Source organism: Coffea arabica, chromosome 8e (assembly GCF_036785885.1).
Source record: "Coffea arabica cultivar ET-39 chromosome 8e, Coffea Arabica ET-39 HiFi, whole genome shotgun sequence".
Classification (NCBI taxonomy): Eukaryota; Viridiplantae; Streptophyta; class Magnoliopsida; order Gentianales; family Rubiaceae; genus Coffea; species Coffea arabica.
The window spans coordinates 49190944-49213286 of record NC_092324.1 but is presented as its reverse complement, the minus strand read 5'-3'; the positions used below and the strand labels follow the sequence as shown (position 1 = coordinate 49213286).

Genomic DNA, 22343 nt, shown 5'->3' with positions numbered 1-22343 from the left:
TAGCAACTAAACATTTGTATTTATTCTTGAATTAAACAATGCATGTGAAAATTAGATGACAACATGTACATATCTCATTGAGTCTTTTAATTGTAAGTATATTGTTTTATGGACTTTTTATTTCTTATATTTTTGGACTAAAAGAGATTGTATTATCAAACATTTTTGTCCCACAGGATAGTTCAGTGATAAGCGAACTCTTAGGACTCCGTTAATTTTGAATTTGAATTTTACCCTGAATTGGAACCCTCGTGACTCGTTTGGGGTGCGTTTGTGTGAGATCACGGAATATTCCTCAGATTTGGTGCGTCGACTCGATCCAAAATGGCTTGATGCTTGAATTGAGCATGTTTTGGGTTATCCCCAAAAAAAAAAAAAAAGCCCCCAACTTTTAGCTCATTCTTTTAAGGGAAAATGCACCCAAAATGACGTACTCATAGCATGCAAAAAAAAAAAATTTAATGCACGTCCCGTTGGCTATTTCTTGTGTGGATCCGAGAAAACGATTGGGTGGAGCGCAAACCAGCCGTACATTGACAAATCCGGCAACCCACCGCGTTGGCTGTTTCTTATATTTTCTTCTGCTTCTGGATATGATAAGTTGCTTTATTAGCCCCCTCTATTTTCTTCTCTAAAAAGTACAATGCACGAAAAGCAAACCATAAACCAAAGAAGTTTCCCTAGTTTCTTTTTCTTGGTAAGCATTTCTGTTGGCCACGAAACAATTTTTTTTTTCCCCGTGCAACTTTTGAGTCAGAATGTCTCGAATTGGATAGCATACTTTCCCTCAAAAAGAAAACAGAAAAAAAAAAAAAGATTTTGGTAACATTCTTCATGAGCTAATTAAGCATTGAAAAAAAAAACTCCAGCTGTTTCTTAGGAGACTCAAGAGTCAAGACAGCCCATTGTTACAGCAGCCGCGGTATGCTATTGCCCTCCTTTTAAGGACTAAAAATTTCCACCTCTTGGGTTTCCCATCGTCTTCTCGACGTTCTCGTGAAAAGTAAAAGATTTGAACGCAGAACCAGAAAGATTTGAACGTAGCTTCCGTTTTCTTTCCAACTCTAAAGTTTTTTTTGTTGCTTCTCAATATCAACTTTTCAAAGTCTTTTTTTTTTTTTTGGGATAAGTCAACTTTTCAAAGTCTTTTTTTTTTTTTCGATTGTCATCTCTACTCTTACTCCTACTCCTACTCTATCTAGGGGGAGGTTCAACTGAGCCTATGGGGACCAATGGGGACAGAACCACCACCGGACCAGACGGGTGCACTATGCACCCGTCTAGATTTGAAGTAGAGCCACAAGAGTTGCCTCCCACCCCACCAAAGCCATAAAGGCTTGGTGGTGGCCACCAGCCCAAGAGCTGGTGATTCAACTTTTCAAAGTCGAACACTACAATATTGTAAAGTATACATGGTTGAATGCAAAAAAGGCTATAAGTCGATGGATCTTAACGGGGTTATCATGTTATAATTTCATTTGAAACTCTGTTCTTGCTCTTTTCTGCTTTGTCAATTTAGATTTCATTTTGCATTCTAGTTTAATGATGGAAATGATTGTAATATTCATTAAAAAAAATAAAGTAAATGACAAATAGTCATTTTATTATTTAAAATTCTCCACTTTAATCCCTTTGAAATTTTAATTCATCTAAAATGATCGTTCTACGAACAAAACAGTAGATATACGTCACATCACTATTAAAAAACTTACACTTGTAGTAACTCAATTAGTGAACCAAAACAAGAAACTCTAGTGACAAATTGCGCAATTTAATCTAAAAATTATTTTTTTTAAAAAAATTAATGCATTAATTGATCCAAAGTAACATGCTACTCTATTAATTCATATGAAGTTTAAGCCTCCAGGATAGAAATGTACAGCTTTATATTAAATTGAGGTATAATCAAACCTTAAAAATCAACGACATCAAGCGATTCATTTTTCTTTTATTATATCTAAAAAGAAATACAATCGAATAATATATGCACGCAAAAGGTGATAAAATGAAGAAAATATATAAAAAGAAATCATTAGACCTCAAATAAATCATACATATAATAAAAGGGATTTTTTGGGCACCCATTAATATGGACAAAAAACAACTTATTTAATAAATGCATTAATTATTTCATATTTTGAAAAGCTATGTTTAAGGGGATTCACATGCTAAATGACATATACAACCTTTTTTTCTAAAAATAAACCTAGTAAACCAAGCACATACAATTCATTTAATTAAGCGAACTAGAACATCATATATGATTTGCTTGTTTTTTTATTTTTATTGAATTTATTATTTACATTTTTCTATTTTATTTTTTAAAAAGTCTTAAAAAGTTATTATTCTATGTCTTCTTCCAAAATAAATTGTATTTTCCCTTTCAATTTGTCATTTTATGGGGTATAAAAAGTTCCGAATTCATAATGGTGCCCTTTTTTTTGGGTAAGTTGCAATAATCTTGTTTTGATTTGGTTTAGAATTTGGGAACTTACCATCTCTTTGTTGTTAAAAAAATTTAAAAGTATAAGAATGAGTTATATTTATCTTGAGAAAATGACATGTTTCATCCCACATATTTCGTAAAAATATTCTTTTCATCCCTCACATTTAAAACGAAACAAATTGGTCATTCACATTTAAAAACCCAAGCTTTTACATCCTAGAAATAAACTCTCAGTTGTGAATCAAACCATCTAACAACCCGATTACAAATTTTGGGGATAGAATTGATAGATCACTCGCAAAAACATATTTCCAACAAATAAATTAAAACAATTAAAAAATCTTAATTAAAACCCATTTGTTTCTTCAAAAGAACGAAATAGTGCTAAAGCTCTCAAGCACTAAACCCTTAGTGCAACAAAACTGAGGAATATGTCTAAGGGTTTAGTGCTTGAGAGTTTTAGCACTATTTCGTTCTTTTGAAGAAACAAATGGGTTTTAATTAAGATTGTTTAATTGCTTTAATTTATTTGTTGGAAATATGTTTTTGCGAGTGATCTACCAATTCTATCCCCAAAATTTGTAACCGGGTTGGTTTGATTCACAACTGAGAGTTTATTTCTAGGATGTAAAAGCTTGGGTTTTTAAATGTGAAGGATCAATTTGTTTCGTTTTAAATGTGAGAGACGAAAAGAATACATTTACGAAATGTGAAGGATGAAACATGTCATTTTCCCATTTATCTTCCTTGATGTTTGACCAAATTATAAATTCAACCTTGAGGTTTGGCCATATTACAATAATGTCCTTCATCAGCATTCTCACATTTTACTCACGTTGTTAATTGGGTCAAATTTTCAGATTTCTCTTGTTTTACTTAAATGACAACAGATACATGTAAGGTCGGGTCTCAGCCAAAAACAAACAAACAAACAAACACAGGCAACCTTAGAAGTCTCCAGTTTCAATTTGAAAGAAAACTATCATAGCTATTAGTTATTCTACTGCAATAATCATGTCCCTCTTTATATATTCAGCTTTAAGCATTAATTTTAAATTGGTTTCATAATCAACACTGAGAATCATGCTAAATTTGCAGCTGGTAGAGATGTTTCAGATAAATTTCGCGAACTGTTTGACATTCATTAACAGAACAAAAAGAAGAAATATTACAACATACTACTATCTCATCAAAGAGAGAACCTAGAAACTAGGAAGGTTAGGAAACCTAGCAAGCAACTTGAAAAGCCCAAAAATTTCCCCATACAGAATCTGATCTCAAGAACCAAATGCCAATTGACTTGGAGGTTTGAATCAATGGTCCTCGATTTCCAATTGCCTCTGCACCTCCAAAATAGTAGAAGCAGCATTCCTGAGTTGCTGTGCTTCCCAATCCGTCAACTCCACATTTGCCACACCCATGACGCCACTCCGACCAAGTTGAGCAGGCAAGCTCAGAAAAACATCTCCACCATCAATTCCATAGAGGCCTGTTGCAAGAACAGAGACAGGATGAATCTTTCTCTGATCCCTCAGGAGGGATCGAGCCAGGTTAGCCGCTGAATAGCCAATTGCCCAGGAAGTGTAACCCTTGAGATTTATTACTTCATAGGCACTCTCCACAACTTCTTTCCGAATGTTCTCAAGAGTTTCCTTCTCGTATGCAATTTTCTGCCTTTCTAGAAAGCTAAGCACTGGCACTCCTCCCACGCTAATGCTAGACCACAGCGCCACTGAACTGTCTCCATGCTCCCCAACCATGTATGCCTATTGACCGTAGTTTTCATACAAGAAAAATCAAATACATATATTAGCAATTTATGACAGCGTTATGGAAAGTTACGCAAAAGGACTGCAATCAAAATTTGAGAACAATGGTTAAAATAAACTTGGCAATTTTATAGAACCAAATGGCTTGAAACAAATTAATAGCTTAACTGCAACCTACCAGCCATGAATGCACACGCCACCCCCCAAAAAAAAAAACCAAAACCAACAGTTCATACAACTTAGCTCCTGTTTGATAATCCAATTCAATACTTAAATTTAATGGATTCAAATCTTAATATATTCAGACCGTTTGATAACGAAAAATTTAACATCTGAATGAATTAAGTGGAACTGAATTTTCTAAACAAAAATTGCTCCCAAAATTAAGTGATAATCTATTCACTTATCACTGATGAATGTGATATGCACTCAAATGTATTAGATTTAATATTTAATTCAATAACTTAATGAATTCAAATTTCAGACTTCAGTTTTATTAAATACACGCTTATTGTTTTAAAATTCTTGTTCCTGTTCTAACTTTTGGATATCCCTATTACATTTCGGGATTTAGATAGCTTCTATGTATCCAACCTGCAATGTTAGGGGTTAATTAGAAAAGAATTGCACTGAAATCTACCCCACCAATTTTCTTTTCTTTCTCCTATGCATATGAAAATCACCATCTGCAAGTTGCCACTTCAATACTAAATCTTTCACCAATGGGAAGAAAGAACTAAAATAGTCCAAAAGTGTCGCTTTAGAAATTGCGCCTCCAGTCAGGCTAAAGCTATTGGAGGACAAAGTTGAGATGAGCAGCCTTCTTTCCAAGCCATCAGGCACTAAAGCTACCCGATAGCCGATAGGGCAGGCAGTGATCCTTTGACTTATCACACGCAATGTACCATAAAAATCCTTTGACTTCATCACAGAAGATGGAACATAAAACACTTGTTTGTGCAGAATAATTAGGCCTTAGATTTTCCCCGCTAATTGCAGCGCGATTTAGAACTAAATAATATGCTATATGATTGAAATAGAAAACAGTCCATGACACTCTTGTTAGGACCCCACCGTCAATTATTATCATATAGCTGTCATCAGGTAAAGTTCAAATTCTTCTCGAGCCTAATCATTCAAAGTTTTAACAATGAAAAAGTGTAAAACCAAAAGAAGCAAAATGCTGAGAGCAAAAATAGCTCCCCCCACCCCCCACCCCCCCCCCCCCCCCCGGGGGAGCTGGGGCAAAAAAAAAAAACTTACAAGACGTCAGATGTTAATGAACTAAATAGTAATAGTAGCGGAACTAAACTTGCCTGCACATCCTGAGCATTGACATCGAGATGATCTGCCAGCAGAAATCGGAACCTAGACGAATCCAAGTTCGTACCCGATCCAATAACGCGATTAGGCGGAAACCCAGAAAGCTTCCAAGCCACGTAGGTCAAAACATCCACAGGATTTGAAACGATCAAGAGTATACAATCCGGAGAATACTTGGCTAACGGAGGAATAATAAGCTTGAAGAGAGCTAAATTCCTCTGTATAAGATTCAGCCTACTCTCACCGGGGATCTGCCGCGCACCCGCTGTGACAATGCAAAGATCCGACCCGGCAGTTATTGAGTAGTCCACGGAAGCATGGATTTTGGTTCTTGGCAAGAAAGCAGCTGCGTGTTGGAGATCGAGCATTTCTCCGCGGAGTTTTTCGGGCTTGGCGTCGACAAGGGCTAGCTCATCAACAAGGTCTTGGGTGAGGATGGTTTGTGCAATGGCCATGCCAACGTTTCCAGCCCCAATAACAGAGATTTTGGTGTGGCGTTTGGTGGGTGAAGGTGGGGCAGAGTTGAGAATGGGTTTGAAGAAGGCTCTGGAGATGTCCAGGCCACCCGGGCCTAATGTGGAAGATGACTCCATCTTTTTCATTGGTGTGTTATGGATTGAAAATACAAAGGTTGTTTGGGAGGGGAGATGTTGGTAGTGGTGGCAATGGCGGATTTTGCAGTTATTTATGGCAAGGCCTGGATTGGAGAAGGGGAAAAGACAGAGGACAAATGGGAAAGTGGGGGATGAGGGCGTGGAGAAGGAGAGGAGAGTGGAAAGTTGGGCATCTTGGCTTTTTCAATGGTCAACGGTTTCCTGGAGACTTCACATTTGGAGGGAGGAGTGATCAGGTACAGGGCCAAGCAAATTTATGCCACCTGGCAGTAGACTAGTGGCAGGCTGTTAGCTGATCATTGACGTTCATTTTCGTTTGGGGAAACTATTCTCCGACCCCTAAACTATTTCCATTACACTATTTTAGGCCCTCAACAATACATATTGTCTCAAACAAGTCTCTTAACAAAACAAAATTTGAGTGAGTTGCATTGAAATTAATTTTGAAATTTGACATAATTAACCCAATTGAGTTTAAAGTGAAGTTTTTTTTTTAAATTTATTAAACTTTTAAAATAAAGGAAATCTCATTGATAAAAAAAACCAAAAAGTAATCTCTTCATCAAAGATGGCAACAATGCTCCAACCATCAGTTCATTTTTTAAGACAAATGCAATCAAAATAACATATTCATAGCATGCGAAATTACACAACGCGTCCACACAAATTGAACAAAATAGAGAGGTAACTAATCGAAAAGGCAAAGAAATAAATGTTGGTTGGTGAATTCTAGATTTTATATTTTGAACCCAAAAGGGCAAAAAAAAAAAAAAAGAATACTAGATTTTACTCCTGGATTCTATTCCTAGCCCCTTTGTCGAGATTCGACAAAATCATTGCGTCGAACGCAAACATTTGACGATTCGGGGGAACCACAGTGCTTTGGTAGTTTTCTTATGCTTCTAGATGGGATAAGCTGCGGTGCAATCCACCAACACTAATGCATCGCGTCTCGTCAGAATTCAAACATTTGACGATTTGGTAACTTTCTTATGCTTCTAGATCTGATAACCTGCTTTATCAATGCCTCATTTTCTTCTCTGAAAAGTAGAAATTGGCCAAGTTTGTTTGGATAAGAGTTTATTTGAATGATTTATTTCAGATAATTACTATAGCATTTTTTGTGACGTAATATATGTGAGATAAAAAAATGATTGAAAAGATAAAAAGATGATCGAAGTTTATGAAATAAATTATTTTACTTTAAATCTTGTTTGTCCAGACACATGGTTTCTCTAGTTTCTTGGTAATCATCTCTATTGGCCAGAAATCAATTATCAATGCATAAAAAAAAAGGGAAAAAGAAAAAGAAACTACACCTTGATAGGAGCAGACTTCAAACATAGTAGTTCTTTTTTTTTCTTTTTTTTGCTTTATACTACTAATTGTTAGTATAACCAAGTTGTAAAAATCAAAGATACCAAATGATTCAATATTCTTTTTAAATTCCTAAAATGAAAAACAGAAAATGAGACGCAATTGAAATCTATATACTCACCAAAGACTTTTCCAATAATGCACACAAGAGGAAATTTTTTTATTCTTATTCCCAAAATTCTTTTCCAATAATGCGCACTTTTTCTATTCTTATTCCCAAAATTCGCAGCTCACCCGATTCGCTCTAATATATGAACCAACCAAAGGACACAGCAGCTGAGTCGGACCCATGGAGGCGTTAGCGGATCTAGAGAAAGTCCAAACCCGGATCCTCCAACGAGTAACAAACCTCGAACTCTCTCTCCTGCACGGCCACTTGTCCAGCTCCCCTTCTCTCTCCCCTGCTTCCGAAGACGCCAGCTCCGCCGTCGCCACCGCCACCGAAGCCCGACTCTCCGCCATCCTTCGCTCTAACGGCGTTAATGACTTCATTTTCAAACGCGTTTCCTCCGATTATTACTACGATTGGACCTTCGACGCCCGCCGCGACGTCCTTGGCGCCGCTTCTATTCACCATCTCTGCAAAAGCATTGTCTTGGTATTACGGTGTTCTTTCACATCTTCGATTTTCAATTACAAATTTCCTTTTTTGTTCTACTCTTCCGTGCTAGCTGCATTGCCTTTATGTCTAATAATAATTATTTATGCTTGTTCTGGCCTTACTGAAGTAACTAGGTGAAGTAATAATAACCGAAAGATTCAATTTTTAAATGAATGATTGTAGGACGAGGGAATTGTAGGCTTGTGAACGAGGACAATGGAGGCAAAAGCTTCAGAATGAGCTTAAAGTTGTATTCGAGCTAGGATCATTGTCATTCTACTCGAGCTCAAGTGAGCTTTCATATCAAGGCGAGCTTTGAATAGATAATTTAAAAGTTAATTTCAGGTTTTATGCTTATAGAGGCGTGCTTAAAAAGTTAACAAACATGAGATGAGGTTTGGTTAGCTAACGAACCAATCTTGAAAGCTCGCTCCTTGAATCGTGCTTGATTCAAGTATCAAGTAGCTTTGTTCATCTTTCACCCTAAGTGAATGACAGAAGAATGCCTCAGTACAGAGTGGCTCTCATTTCATGGCAAATAAATTATTGGTAACTGGCATCCACGAGTGTGATAGATGTCTCTTTGAGACAAATTTATTCCCAAGGATCAGTTTAGCTGAAATAACTATTAAAAAAAAAAAGAACCAGATAAAAATGTAAAAGTGTAAAAATGTTGGGCAAATGCAAACTATTCATAATAGGTTTTAAGAAATTGTGATCCTTTTAGAAGTTGTGAAAGTATTGCTACATCATAGTGACTAAAGAAAACGGTTTTGAAACTAATTAATTACATTCTAGCTGATAACTAAGCACAACTCATTATTCCAATAGGAGAAAATCATATTTGAGAATCATCGCTAATTAGTTTCCTATAAAACTCAACTTCTGTAGCTTCTTCTGAAGCTTCTCGCTTCATGTTATTTTTCTGGAGTTTTTGGTAATTATCTTGTTGTCTGTCGATTTTTTTTTTTGGTGGCTTGCTGTTGGACTAAAATCAGTGCCACATGCCTGCCTTCAGCTTCAGTCCCATTCATCCTTTTCCTTTTGTTTCTCTTCTCTGTGAGTCATATGTGATTGTGTTCCTGACAATTCAGAAGTAAAAGAATATCAAGATAGATATAGGTTATGAAGCATAAAGGTGTCTAGTTGATTGAGTTTTTTCGAGTCCCTTCTATCTTTACACTGTTAATTCTGACACTCCAAACAGTTCATCTCTCTCCATGATGTGTTAGATAAGTTATTGATCAAATCTCCTTGTGTTTACTGACTGACTCTTTTTTCACATTTAGTCATTTTCAATGCTACACCAACCAGAAAGTTAATTATCATCTCCTTCGATATTCCAAATAATGTGCCAAGAGCAGAGTGGAGTCCCTCCAGAAGCAAAAATTGCGCAAAACCTGATAATATCACACCCCAAAAAAGTGGTGACAGCCATCTCAACCTCCCATTTCAAGACTGTCCTTCAAAAACAACTGCTTCCCTATCCATACCAGTATTTATACACTGATAAAGAATTTAATGTTGTACTTTATGTTACTGAGTCTGAGCTTAGATGTACCAAAGCAACAAAGTTTTCCACCAGGCCTCACTTTGTATGTTGAGCATTCAATTTAAGTAGAACACTTCCTAGGTTTGCTGATTGATAATGACCATGACGATGTGCTTGACCATTGGAGCATCAGACTTTTTTTTTTCCACGTATATACCTGCATTTTTTGAGATTAGGCCCTGAAGTCTCTTTCTGACACAGTCTTTCTACATGGCACAGGTAAACACTCAAGCCCCATCAAATGTGACCGACTGTAGTGATCGCAACTATTCAAAGTATTATGTTGTTGTTGTGCAGGTAGTTTTATAACTTATTACTAGTTTCTCCATTATCATATTGTGCCACACAAATGCAGAAGACAGCTGAATATGGATAAGAGTGACTTTGCACATTTGATTGCAGTATACTGCTCGGTTTAGTGCTGAGGCTGTGAAGAATTTTCTATATGCACTCAACAATGGTCAGATAGCCAAAAAGAAATTTAATAGTAAGTTGGCAGATGACAAGTTTAAGCAGCTTCCTGTATTTGTTACTGACATTTCATAATCATTGTGTAGACTTGTTTTTGATGATATTTCTTGGAATTGCCTGCACACTTTTGCTTGTCTCAAGTTGAGATGCAATTAAACTTTCTACTGGTCAGAATTATAGTAAGCTCATTGAACTTTTTGAAGTTTTGCTGTGAGGAGAAGCTGCAGGTTTCACTCCAAGCTTGGTTACAGTAGTTGTAGGCATTGTCATAATTCAACTGATATTGATTCATACACGACCTACAATTGAATTTATGATTTGTGCTTGGAATGCATGTCATAACAATGAGTTGTGACATTCTTTTCCTTTGTATCATCCTTTTGAGTTAGTTACTTTGTTTTCTAAATCATCGCTGTTAATACATTTCATAGATAGTTATTTTATGAGTTTGCATCCTTGCTTTAAGCTATTTAGTTGATTGTCATGAGCGGCGTAATTGGACTATTATGTTTGCTTCTACCTGAAAGTGTTACGACTTAAAAGATCTTTCAAATGCATAATGGTAATGCTAGTTTCCAGTCCTTTTCTTTTTTCTTTTTTTTTTTTTTTTGGTCGGGGAATCAGTGGCTGAGACTGGTCCTTAAGCTGACTATTGTGTAGATTGGGAAAATTAGTCCTCCTGATGTTAATGTTTGGCATATCTTGTGCAGTGAGACTTGCTCCTGAGGAGACATCAGTCAAGTTGACTGGTTATGAACACAATGCCGTGACATGTATTGGCATGAAAACAGACATCCCGGTAATCAGAAATTTTGTGAATCAAAATTCTTGTTATTGATGAGTTCTGGGTGTGTTATCTCGAATCTGGCATGAAAATTTTCTTGGTCTACATTAATTGCAATTATATCCAGAAGCAGGTATTTTTTATTTTCATGAGAGAACATGAAAAAAATACAAATTAACATTTACATCAAAATTATGAACGATTTAGTTAGAATAAGTTGTAGTCATAAATGTGGCAAAACATTTCGGAGCTTGTGGCTATCCTCTTATTCATCCACTTGCTTATTATCAATCTATAGGAAGCACCACGGTATTCTTGCTGTTTGGTGCAGCTTGAACAAATTGGGCCCTAACCTTTGACAATTGAGGTCATGTTCCTCTGTCTATCCTGTTATAGCCTATGATTGGCTGTATAAGATACTTGCACAAAGGTCCCCCATGCTCCTGCTTATAGATGGAAAATGTCGATATTAGGTGTGAATTTTATTCTTGTCATAAATTGAGTTCTGCCATTCATTATGCCAGCTGTTGTGTTGCTTGCTGTCCTAACATATCATACCTGTCAAAATTTTATCTCCCAAAGGTCAGCTTGAAATTGTATCTGCTGTGAATCATTAGTTATGCTGCTGTGCTATGGAGAAATTGCAGTGGAACTTTAAACATACAGCTACTTATGATCTGATATGCACATATAATTCAGTTGCATTCCTATTATTTTGCAGCTCTTTTGTTTTGGTTCTCAATTCGTGTGTTGTCTTATGCTAGTCATCTTCAATTGATCGTTGCATTAGATGAATTAAGTGTTAATAATGTGCAACTCTTGGGCCGCTGTCTACGTTGTTTAGGATCTAAATTCAGCATCTTTGTTTCGGGAGCATTTGAACTGTGAAGATGTTGAACAGAATCCTCCAATGATGAATGTGATTCTCTAGTGGCACAACTTCTTGTAGGGATATGTAATGTATAATTAACAGCTCAATGTGACATATGGTGATTCATAGATGGACTGAGTCTGTAACAATGTTCTTTTAGCTAAACAGGGGTTTTTTTGCTAGAACTATAATTGAGATTGCATGATCCTAAGCGAACGTACTTTTGAATTTTGCTCTAGTTTTCATCCTCTTGTTGTGCCAGGTGGATTCTTATTTAGAGATGTATAGGTTTTAAAATTTGAGATCATGATTAACATTGTCCATTACCATAAAGTTCTTATCCCTATTTAGTGAAGTTTAAGTCCCCCAAAAGGAACCAGAGGTCCCAATATGCAGCACCTCCTTATTCGTCTTTCACGTTTGTGTAAGCTATATGTGGTCACAGAGCAAAAGTACAATGATGATCACGTTTGCTTGCCGTATGTGCGAGAGACATGTTATTATTTTATGTATCATGACAGTATCACACTGATGGTAAAACATAATATCTTCCCAGGTGATTTTGGATGAAGCAATTGTAAAGCTCAATCCTGATTTCTTCTGGTTGGGTGGCGGTGAGGTTGATCTAAAACTTGGAGCGAGAACCACTGAATTCATCAAGTTTGTGAAGCCATTTATCGTGAACTGTAGCAGTACTTAAATTGTTTTACTTGCTAAATTCTTCTACTTGGCTAAAGGTAGCTTTTTGCTGGGACATTTCTCAAGTTGATATCCGTACCCTTGCCCATGCTGACATCATGGACTGCTGCTCTTGTTCAGTTTTCAGGTGCTTGATGTCAGAAACCTGTTTGCTTCATGTATCTCATTCATCTTATTTAAGAATAATGACCAGAAGTAAGCTTGGGTTTTCTTTACCTCATTGCGATGGGCACTAGGCCTGTCACTATTGTCTCTCTCTTTGTACTTGTTGGAGTTGATTTCTTGTCCGTCAAAAGAACATGAGTTGCGGTGTAAATTTTGCGTAGACCACATTGTCGGTCAAATAACAATTAGGCTCGCAAGCAAACTTGGCAATGGCGCCTAGAATTAGCACGACCTTCTTCCATGTAACTGGTGAAATTGGGCATCAAATCAAGCTATTAACATGCAGTTTCAGTCACTGTTTCCTCGCTGATTTGTGCCTGAATCGGCAGAATGCTCTTGTAGAACCTGGCGGGTTTTTCGTGAAGAAATTCTTGAGAAAATGGTGGTGACGTTCTGAAGAGGGGCCTCAAGACTCCGATCTTCCTCTCTTTAACCAAGTGCATGCGTTAATTCAATTCTACAACTTCTTTTTCTCTCGTCTTTTAATTTCTGTGTGAGTAGTACATTGCCCGCAAGGAAAGAAGTATGGCAGAACTGTTGATACGGTTTTAACATCAAACCTAAGCCGATTGCACGCCCTAAATGGAGAGGGTTTAATGATTTAGGCCAACATTCAGAATCCTAGAGAATTTTCAGGTTATACTGAATTAAGCTTCTCAAAGCCCAAGGTAGGGCAAAGAGTATAGAGCTACGGAGCTATACCGTAAAAGCCACACAATTTTTTCAGAACCTGAAGAATTGTTTCCAATTGTGGCATTCGCAAACTCAAATTATTCATCGAGTTGGAAATTCCTATATTTTATTGGTAGAACTAATCCACCTCTCTTCAAGTAGGAATTCAGGTCAGAGACAGCAGATCTTTTTGGATCCACTTCTAGTAGGTTATCTGTTTTGCCATGGCCTTCACGCTGGTTAAAACCTATTTCTAGGAACATTTGCTAAGGGTGTCCACATGTATTATAGGTTGTTCATCAACTTGGCTGTTTCAATATTTTCCTCCATTATTTGGGGTCTTCTCCTCACTGTTTGCGAATGGGATAAACAATTGAGTACTGCAGTGCATGACCTGTTGCTCCTATCATTGGGACAATCAACGGAATGTGCACAAACTAACACTTAGAAACTGTTTCCCCCATTCAAGAGGGAAACCAACAGATAAATGTAAAAGACTAAAAGGACGTATGCACATATTTAAGAAGCATCCTGCTATTAGGTATATTTCTGTAGTGACTCATAGATATAAACTAAAATAATATTTGAGTTGACGTTTTCCGAAACTACCTGTGGATTGCTATACCCATATTCGTAGGTTATACAGCAAATAATTCATAAAAACCATGAGAGGCTTCTAAGGCTACGTTACTCCACTTTTCCTCGGGTGCAACCGACATATTTTATCCCCGAGGAGAGGGAATAAGAAAAATAAGAAAGGTCAAAACAGAAGAAAATTATTGAGTGAAGAGAGATTGATTTTGTTTTAGGGTCTTCTGTTATGGATGGGTGGTTTGCGATGGGGCTGTGCATAATCCATGACCACTATGTCCTCCCCCTTGTCATTTTCCATAGAATCCACAGTCTCCTCTGCTTTGGCTGTTGGTGATTCCATTATCGATCGAGCTCTCCTCTCCTGATCCTACAAACAGCATCCATGGTGATGGTTATTTTCATGGGGCACCTATTGCAGTTGAACATTTCGTGTTTTTTCTTTCATAATCCTTACACGTGCTTCATGCATGCATAGAAGTGCGAGCGTAAAAATAAGTAGCTAGTGCATGCAATAAAAGACCTTAAGAGGTTTACCTCCAATTCTGATGTCTCATGGAGATCCTTTTGAGGTGATGGTAGCAGAACACTATATCCTACAAATCATGCCAGCATATGTTAGTAACACAGTATCATTGGCAAAATGGAAAGTTTCTCCTGAAAAACTGAAGAGATAGAAGATTATTTTCCTCGTGGGGAAAAGGAAAAAAGCCAACCTTTATCATCTTCATTTTCTTTCCCTACTGTCTGAGAATTCTTCTCCTGGATTGTGTTTGCACCACCCCAATCGGGTAGACTCAGTCTTTTGTCAATTCTAGCCCCCGATGGTTCTTGGACTTTTAGACCTTCAGCTCTCGAAGGCTCAATATTCTGTGGAGAAAGAAGAAACTCTCCTTAAAAACTGTAAAAGCTAAGATATGTGTCAAGTGCATAAAAAGCGTCCAAGTTAGTAGAAAACTGATACTGACCTTGTGAGGAAGCTGAAGCCCTGTAACAATTCTTTCTATATCAACAACTCCAAAAGGTCTGGCACCGCATGCATGCAGAGAAAGACAAAGAAGAAGAAGAAGAAGAAGGAATAGAGACATATTATCAGAGATGCAATATTTTGAAGGTTTATCAGACAGAGGAGGAGTAGGTTTATCGGATGCAAACTTTAATTTGATATATGGGATTTCCATGTTGCAACTCCAAGTTATATATGTATAGTGAAGGAAGTGGAGCAATAAATGCAGGTTCTGGTAAAGATGAAGGGTTTGTTGTAGGATAACATGCAGGTGTTTAAGATGCTGAACATGGAAAACAAATTGAAGCTATTGGCAGCCTCCCATTGTCCCCTCTTCCACTCTTTAATCAAAATGCGGGCCCAATCACAGACTAAAAATGAGAGACGTAAATGCATGGTGCGTATAGAGTATAAAAACGGGTCACACGGAGGGAGAAAGAGCCTCTTCTTTCCTTCATGTAATTCTTTTTTACAACCCTCCATGCAGTGCAACTTATGGAACTTTCTTTCTTTCTTGTTTTCCCCTTCCTTTTAGACTATTTTCGAGGTAAAACCATGGAACAGTTTTAAATGGTTGATTTCATCTGATAGAGAAGTATAAATTGATGATCTATCGTATCAGAGCTAGGGTTCAGATGCATCTCCTGCATAATCCTCCTCATACCACCTGCTTTGTTATGCTAAAACGGTAGAAACTAGAAAAACAGCAAGAACTACTAACAGTAAACAGTTAAAAAGAGCAGAGCTAGGACTCTCCATGTGTCTTTGCAGATATCCTGACCTATCCTAGTGTCCTTGTATTAAGGCATGATTTAGATATATGGCATCTTGCTCGTTCTGCCTTCTCCAACATAGTTTTCGTATCATTCTCTCAAATGTGGGTGAATCCATTAAATGAATTAGGTGCAAATTGGAATACTTGGATAGAGAAATGACATAACAGCATGTCCTTGATCGATGTTGATGATCCTGCTCTCTCCAAGAAAGACTGCAATTTGGTAAAGAACTCATGCCAACACATTTGGAAACCGTGTGTTAGCCCACAGAAAGCGAAAATCTTGACAAGAAGGAAGAATTGTAGAATGTAGAGCAGGCAGCTTCTTAAGATAAGCATATGTGTTGGTTTGCTAGAATTTTCAGGGTTCTGTCATTTTCCAGAAGAAAATAAGGTTCTAAAATTCAGAATCTAGTTGTTCAAGTATGAAAATGTTTCGAGGGAAGTTCTTTGTCAGGAAAAGATAATCTTATGATAAGCCCTGACAAAGAACAAAGACCACAACCAATTCTTATGACAAGCCCAACACAAGAATTTTCAGTCCTTCCTTTTATCCAAAAACCGTTCCCTCTTCCTAAGCTACTTTACTTTTAAAAAAATTTGGAAAAGATAATCTTCATTTATTATTTCTGTTTGTTACAATGATGAAGAACTCAAAATAAGCAGCATCCTAATGGCAAAACAGTTTCAAAATTTACAGTTGCCTAATAGCAGCTGACAGTAGAGATGCTGCTTGAATTCTTGAAGTTCCGTTGCCTCTGCATAAACTTTAGTAAGGGCGGAGCTTAATTCTTCTGAAATATTTCACTAGTATGATTTTGATCATAGAAAAGAGCCCGATGAGATGATAATCGAAGAGGAATACTAGATTAATGTAGCATGTGAATCATAAATGAGGTATTGTCAAATCAAATATTGTGGTACTCAAATTTATACTTCACCATAATGATACGAGCAAGTAGTACTCAATACGGCCGTGGAGGCTTCAAACAGCGGGGACCTATGGGTATGGGAAAATAGGGAATAAGGGCCCCGAAAGAGAGAAAAAGAAATGGGAGACAAGTTTACATGGCCAAACCGGCAATTGCACCATCAGGCCAAGACAGCAAAACCCCATCGTACATGCATCAAATCAAAGTATTCAGGATGCACGCCAAGTGGCAGTTGATCCATGTGCCACTCCCATGTGAAAATATATATGTTGCCACATAAAAACCAAACTGGGGTACCATTGCTGCTGACCATCGTCTTATTCTTCAAGAGAAAATCTTTGTCATGACTCATGATCCAGGTCCATTTGAGTTTTCTGTCTTCTTTTCCTCTTCTGTTTTTGGTTTGTATTTGTATGTTTAGGCAGGATTATTATAGCTGAAGGGAACAGATTTAGGTCCCCCCATTCGCAAGGAGAAGGGATAATGATGCCAGAATTCATCAATGTTAGTACGGTTTATTCATCAAACTTTGCTTCATACACTGAATTTGGTTTTTATCTCATCTCATCATCATTTTTTTTCTTTAATAACTGGAGTTAGGTGGAGAATGGAACTATTTTGATCATTATAGAATGCATCATTTAATGTCACTCTATAATACCTGATGTCTTCACTAATTAACTCTAATTTTGCATTCCAATCTTTTATATTAAGGAAACTCTGTAGCCTGTGCTTTTGGATCAATCCTCAATTCATTTAAATGTCTAAGATAGTCAGGCTTTGACACTTAAAACTGACAGAAGATGAATTGGCTTGGACCCTTGGATAGACTTACCTGGTGCAAGAGTGGTAGGCTTGCTACAGCTGCACGTTAGCAATCAATGGAAATTCTCAACAGAGAAGAAATGAAGCTTTTGTTTGTGATCCCTGTTCTGTATATTGTCTACTTCAGTTTATTCCACACATTTATTATTCTGTCATCTTAAGTACATCCTGTAATTGTTTGGTTATTAGTTTTAACATCAATGAAAAGAGCTTATTTATGCCCACTAACATACTTTTTGTACCCCCCAAAGAGGGAAAAAAAAAAACTACTTTTCGTATTGGGCATGAACTATGAAATACACTGCTCTGGTGCTTCTCCTATTAGGGTAATAACTAGTAAGTTGATAAAGAAAAGAGATTTGTTCATTGCAAGCTTTGTTAACCTCTGCAAAAGCCTAATATGCAGAACAATTTTAAGTCAATGCAAATAATATTCTCATGCAAACAAAGGTTAATTCGACATAGTTTTGGCAGTTGAATTTATAGACAACACTAATTTTCGAATGCCAGTGTCATTGAACTATTATTATTATTAATGCTTCGGAGGCTCCCCGATGTGGAAAGAAGAGGTCTGCAAGGGAGCGATTACTGGGGACCCAAAAGCATAACCAAGAGGCAAGAACCAGCTATAAGGATAAAATCAGGACTATAAGCTTGATCATACTTCCCAGTTCCTCACACAGTCAAATTGAGTGCGTGATCCAAATAATTATTGAAGATTTCAAGTTATGTTCCAGCAGGCAGGGATGCTGTTGGAAGCATTCAAGAACTGTACAGAGAAAGCTATACACTGATGCATGGTTACTGCATCTTTAACGAACGATGGGCACGATAATCAAGTGATTGCCACAGTATTATAGTGGGAGCAAGATGGCGAATGGTTTAAGAAATTATGAGAGAACGTCTGTTGGTGGCTAAAGCAGGATCTTGCTTCCAAATGTATTCTCTCCACTGTAAGTAACATAAAGGAAGCCATCTTCATCCTTCTTCTCATCATATATGGCTGACATAATTCCCCCTGCAACAAGCATCATACAAAGGGCAAATGTTTCAAGCAGCTTCAAGTCCAAATCACCATATATCATCAGTTATGATCATTTTGTGTTTTTGGTTGTTTTGTGTTTGGGGAGAAGGGGGGGGGGTGGTGTAGATAAAACAAACACGTGAGATTAAGAGCTACCTGTTGGTGGCAGGACATTGTCGACAAAAATAAAAATCGCTTTCTCTGCACTCAGCTTGATCCTTTTGCGGATTACATAGACAAACTGCCCTACAGTCAAGTCAGCCGGAACTAGGTACCTGCAGTGATCCAATCAGAAAACTGAAATTTAGGATCTCTTTCCCAATAAGGTAATCAAGTTCTATACCTACACATATTGGTAAGTTTGCAAAATAATTACAAGGAAAATGAAGACTCAAGAGTATAATAACAGATTAATTTTGAGTAATGCCTTTTTTAAAATAATTTCAAGTCCATTGCAGAATTTCACAAAGAAAAGGACTATAATTGCATCAAGTTAGCACCCTAAACAGACATGCATAAATTTGCTGCAACTAATGTTTGCACTATTATTAAGAACTCCACAATGAAGAGTATATGGCATCAAATGAAAAAAATCACCAAAAATATTAAACAAATTTAGAAAAGACTTGAAGTTCAGTTTTCAACAATTAATTAGTAACTTCAGCTTTGCACAGAAATTGCTTAAATCAAGATAAATCTTCAACTAACCACACCAGAAAATTTTCCTTATCTTTTTTTTTTTTTTTGAGTGGTGGGTTGGGGTGTGGAGATGACTGGCAACATAAAAAAATACTAAGGTAAAGAACAAAAAAGAAGCCAACTGGTTACATTTTTTGCTACAACAGTGATGAAGGCAAAGACAAACACCACTCCCTGTCAGAGCTAGTATTTCAGGACAATATTCATTCTTAAAACATTAAGAAGTTCCTTCACCTTCTCTTCCAAAATGAATGATTGTAGAGATAAGAGCCAAAACCAGTCAAACTTAATACAGACAACACAGTGGAATATTTCCTATTTGGAATTTTCATCACTCCTTGACCAAGCATTCATCGTTTTGGTTGCAGTATATCAAGGTTATCTATATTACTAACCATTCTGGATCAAGTATCAAACTATTTCAAAAAGTTTATCTAATTGGAAGCATCAAAGCAGGCTTACAATCAACACTAGTAGAATATGCTATATATAACACAGATGCAGTAAAGGCACGGGGAAAGCAGAGATGCAGAGAAAGAACATACTTTTTCTTATCGATGCCGGGAATATCACTTTTCTCTGCCTTTTCCACAATAACCTATAAAAAGAGACAAGAGTTTGACAAAGAATTATAAATTTGTATCCTACCAATGCAGGTGACAGCAGCAGCATCCTGGAAAAAAGAAATCAAACATACACATGGCTTATGCAGGAACTCAGATGAAAGAACCTACAAGATCAATCTGTAACTTGTACAGCCACTATTTTCGGCAAAGACGTTAATCTTTCAAGTGTGATACTTAGTAAAGTAAATGTAATGATTGGTTAACTATTCTCAACTCACAGATAACTATAAGCCTCAAAAAGTAATATGTTAGACTTAAAACTCTGACCTAATTCCACTAAATCCCCTGATTGTTGATGTCTACTTATATGTTAATTGCGAAAGCAACATTCGCAACTCAAATCATCAGCTGAGAATTGCCTGGCATGAGAAGGAAGAGGCACAAGCAGCTAATAACACTTTTCATAGAACCAAAGTGCATATGAAATGACCTTTCTCCAGTTAAATTGCCACTTGACTAGCAACGTGTGTAGAAAATAATTTTGGAAACATTAAATTGTCAGATTCTTTCATCCAAGTTTAACAGAAAGCACTTCCTTACTTAATTTGAATTGTTTCTATGCCTAGGAAACAAGCACTAACAAATAACCTCAAACCTACTTGTCCTTCCAAAGCTTCACCACTTTAGTTTCTCCTAGTTTTTCCTTGAGTAAAGAAACCCGTTTCTTTCATTTGAAGATTGAAAAAATGCAGTCGTCGAGAACAAGATGAACAATGACAGGCAGTCTGATAGAAAATTAGCATGCTAAAGACCTCTCTCAGTCTACATGAATAGCGATTAGTTCTGAAGCAAAAGCTCAATAATCAGATTAAAAATCATCTAGAGACGCTATATTCCTAACTGAATTTTCAGTTGTCAAGAGTCCAAACAGTAGTTAACCAGCCACTACAATTCATCCCCACGCAATTACTTCAACCTCACCGGTATTCTATCTGGATATTTCTCCCTAATCCTGGCAGCCTCAGCACGCCTCTTCTCTGAAAACAATAGACGTAAACAGATTCAGAAATTTCAAAGAGTTCAATATGTTGGAAACTTCCCAATAAAACTCAAGGAATATAGAAAGGCCGGAACAAACCAAAATCATGTTCTTGCTTGAATGAACTCTTTGCCATTTCCACCCGAACTTACAAGTCCTTAAACCAGTATCCTGACATTAATATACATGAGCAGGTGCATGAATTTCAGTTTCTTGATAAAAACAAATGAGAAAAATTCTTAAAAAAAAAGCCATCTCCGAATAATATACTGAATCTTGATTATCATGAATTCCTATCATCTGCCATAATTTCGTGCTAAAACAAAAATATCATCTTTTTATTCTCTGTTTCAAGTAACAATTAGGGAATCATACAACGTATAAAATTCAACTCCAGCAACCACCCACATGGATAATTGGATTTGAAAAAGCCCACCAAGAATTCAGTACAATAAACAGAATCAAGCAAAGAAACCCATCAAAACTGAGAAAGCAAGAATACGATCGAGCACTAAAAAGTCAACGTGTATAGCAAAAGAAAAATTCTTGACAAACACGTGTAAGGCAACACTGCTCCAAAGAACGTACCTTTTTGTGCACAGCGATGATGAAGATATATTACCAAAAAAACGATGATGAAGACAGATAGAAAGAAAGGGAAGAGATGATAGAATTCTGGCGGAAGAAAATAAGGAAACTGATCAAGGTTGAGTGAATGATGAGCTTGCTTTTGCTTTATTATTGGAACTATATTGGAGTATTCTACTGTAGAACTATAAATTATTGAGGAGCCCATATTTTTTATTGGTTTTCCGACTCTTTGGTCCAAGTACTTTGCTTGTGATCGCTGCCATGCACAAGAGTTGGTAGTCTTCTGCATCTTGGACTTTCAAATGGGCTGGACAGCCCAATAGATCATTAGAATATTCAACTTTTCTTTAATTTTTCAATCTCAGCCAAAATTGCAATTTATAATACGATAGAAACTGATTAAAGATATATTAGAAAAAGCTTAAAGTGTCTAATGACTTATATAATTCAAGAATTTGGATTCTAGCCCTCGTTATTTGTCGGAGGATTCAACCGTACATGGCGTTTAGCCTCCAGTCAATTCCAACCAAATTGATTAGACAGCCAAAATAAAAAAATCGAAACAAAAGAGGAATCTTCATCGAGGCTAAATTCTCAATGGAAAATAATAATAATAATACTAAGCTCACGCCTAGGGAATTAAAATAGTAAATGGATTGACTTTTAGGTTTCATCTAGCAAGAGACCAACATCCTCTAGTGTGTGTGTATAGAGTATAGGCATACACACATCAAAGAAGTAATAGTTGATGAAAACGAATTTTGTCGTCTTTTTTTGAACTTTCAAATTAACTTTGATACGTCAATAATCTACAGCAGTTTAGATATACTAAGTGCTAATTTGTTTCTTCGTTCACATAATCACCTCTAATGTGAACTCTACTCTACATAATGAATGGTAAGTAGGATCTTTTGAGAGAATGTGCACGTCAACTCATCCTTGGAGAAATCT

At 36.8% G+C, this 22343-nt stretch overlaps 4 protein-coding genes across 5 annotated transcripts; 1 reads left to right on the top strand and 3 right to left on the bottom strand.

The window, feature by feature from the left end:
- Positions 1 to 3527: 3527 nt before the first annotated feature.
- LOC140012984 (L-lactate dehydrogenase B-like) lies at positions 3528 to 6331 on the bottom strand. Its single transcript, XM_072061810.1, has 2 exons — positions 5532 to 6331; positions 3528 to 4212 (listed from the first exon to the last, which is right to left on the bottom strand). The coding sequence occupies exons 1-2, from the start codon at positions 6138 to 6140 to the stop codon at positions 3760 to 3762; spliced, it is 1062 nt and encodes a 353-aa protein (XP_071917911.1). The 5' UTR covers positions 6141 to 6331; the 3' UTR covers positions 3528 to 3759.
- A 1405-nt stretch (positions 6332 to 7736) lies between these two features.
- Positions 7737 to 12722, top strand: LOC113703056 (uncharacterized). 2 transcript variants are annotated; one of them, XM_027224271.2, is made up of 5 exons: positions 7737 to 8127; positions 9902 to 9979; positions 10085 to 10169; positions 10864 to 10952; positions 11782 to 12180. In XM_027224271.2, exons 1-5 carry the CDS (start codon positions 7819 to 7821, stop codon positions 11866 to 11868), a joined length of 648 nt encoding a protein of 215 aa, XP_027080072.1. In that variant the 5' UTR covers positions 7737 to 7818; the 3' UTR covers positions 11869 to 12180. The 2 variants fall into 2 exon arrangements, with proteins under 2 accessions (XP_027080072.1, XP_027080071.1); XM_027224270.2 differs by lacking the exon at positions 11782 to 12180 and adding an exon at positions 12365 to 12722 and having other exon boundaries at positions 7741 to 8127.
- A 1140-nt stretch (positions 12723 to 13862) lies between these two features.
- Positions 13863 to 15068, bottom strand: LOC113705039 (uncharacterized). The gene is made up of 4 exons (XM_027226903.2): positions 14904 to 15068; positions 14652 to 14805; positions 14473 to 14531; positions 13863 to 14305 (listed from the first exon to the last, which is right to left on the bottom strand). The coding sequence occupies exons 1-4, from the start codon at positions 15021 to 15023 to the stop codon at positions 14150 to 14152; spliced, it is 489 nt and encodes a 162-aa protein (XP_027082704.2). The 5' UTR covers positions 15024 to 15068; the 3' UTR covers positions 13863 to 14149.
- Positions 15069 to 18102: 3034 nt separating this feature from the next.
- LOC113703939 (autophagy-related protein 8f) lies at positions 18103 to 21578 on the bottom strand. Its single transcript, XM_027225471.2, has 6 exons — positions 21390 to 21578; positions 20901 to 20972; positions 20744 to 20799; positions 19742 to 19794; positions 18654 to 18772; positions 18103 to 18491 (listed from the first exon to the last, which is right to left on the bottom strand). The coding sequence occupies exons 2-6, from the start codon at positions 20935 to 20937 to the stop codon at positions 18388 to 18390; spliced, it is 369 nt and encodes a 122-aa protein (XP_027081272.1). The 5' UTR covers positions 20938 to 20972; positions 21390 to 21578; the 3' UTR covers positions 18103 to 18387.
- Positions 21579 to 22343: the final 765 nt, after the last annotated feature.

Coding starts and splice junctions, on each gene's coding strand:
- LOC140012984 (XM_072061810.1), bottom strand. CDS start 6,140: ATGAAAAAGATGGAGTCATCTTCCACATTAGGCCCGGGTGGCCTGGAC. Junction 4,213..5,531: donor TCAATGCTCAGGATGTGCAG/GCAAGTTTAGTT, acceptor TACGGTCAATAG/GCATACATGGTTGGGGAGCA.
- LOC113703056 (XM_027224270.2), top strand. CDS start 7,819: ATGGAGGCGTTAGCGGATCTAGAGAAAGTCCAAACCCGGATCCTCCAA. Junction 10,170..10,863: donor AGCCAAAAAGAAATTTAATA/GTAAGTTGGCAG, acceptor TATCTTGTGCAG/TGAGACTTGCTCCTGAGGAG. Junction 10,953..12,364: donor GCATGAAAACAGACATCCCG/GTAATCAGAAAT, acceptor ATATCTTCCCAG/GTGATTTTGGATGAAGCAAT.
- LOC113705039 (XM_027226903.2), bottom strand. CDS start 15,023: ATGTCTCTATTCCTTCTTCTTCTTCTTCTTCTTTGTCTTTCTCTGCAT. Junction 14,806..14,903: donor GGCTTCAGCTTCCTCACAAG/GTCAGTATCAGT, acceptor CTTTCTCCACAG/AATATTGAGCCTTCGAGAGC. Junction 14,306..14,472: donor ATGAGACATCAGAATTGGAG/GTAAACCTCTTA, acceptor TGCTGTTTGTAG/GATCAGGAGAGGAGAGCTCG.
- LOC113703939 (XM_027225471.2), bottom strand. CDS start 20,937: ATGGCAAAGAGTTCATTCAAGCAAGAACATGATTTTG. Junction 20,800..20,900: donor CAAGCAAGAACATGATTTTG/GTTTGTTCCGGC, acceptor TATTGTTTTCAG/AGAAGAGGCGTGCTGAGGCT. Junction 19,795..20,743: donor AATATCCAGATAGAATACCG/GTGAGGTTGAAG, acceptor CTCTTTTTATAG/GTTATTGTGGAAAAGGCAGA.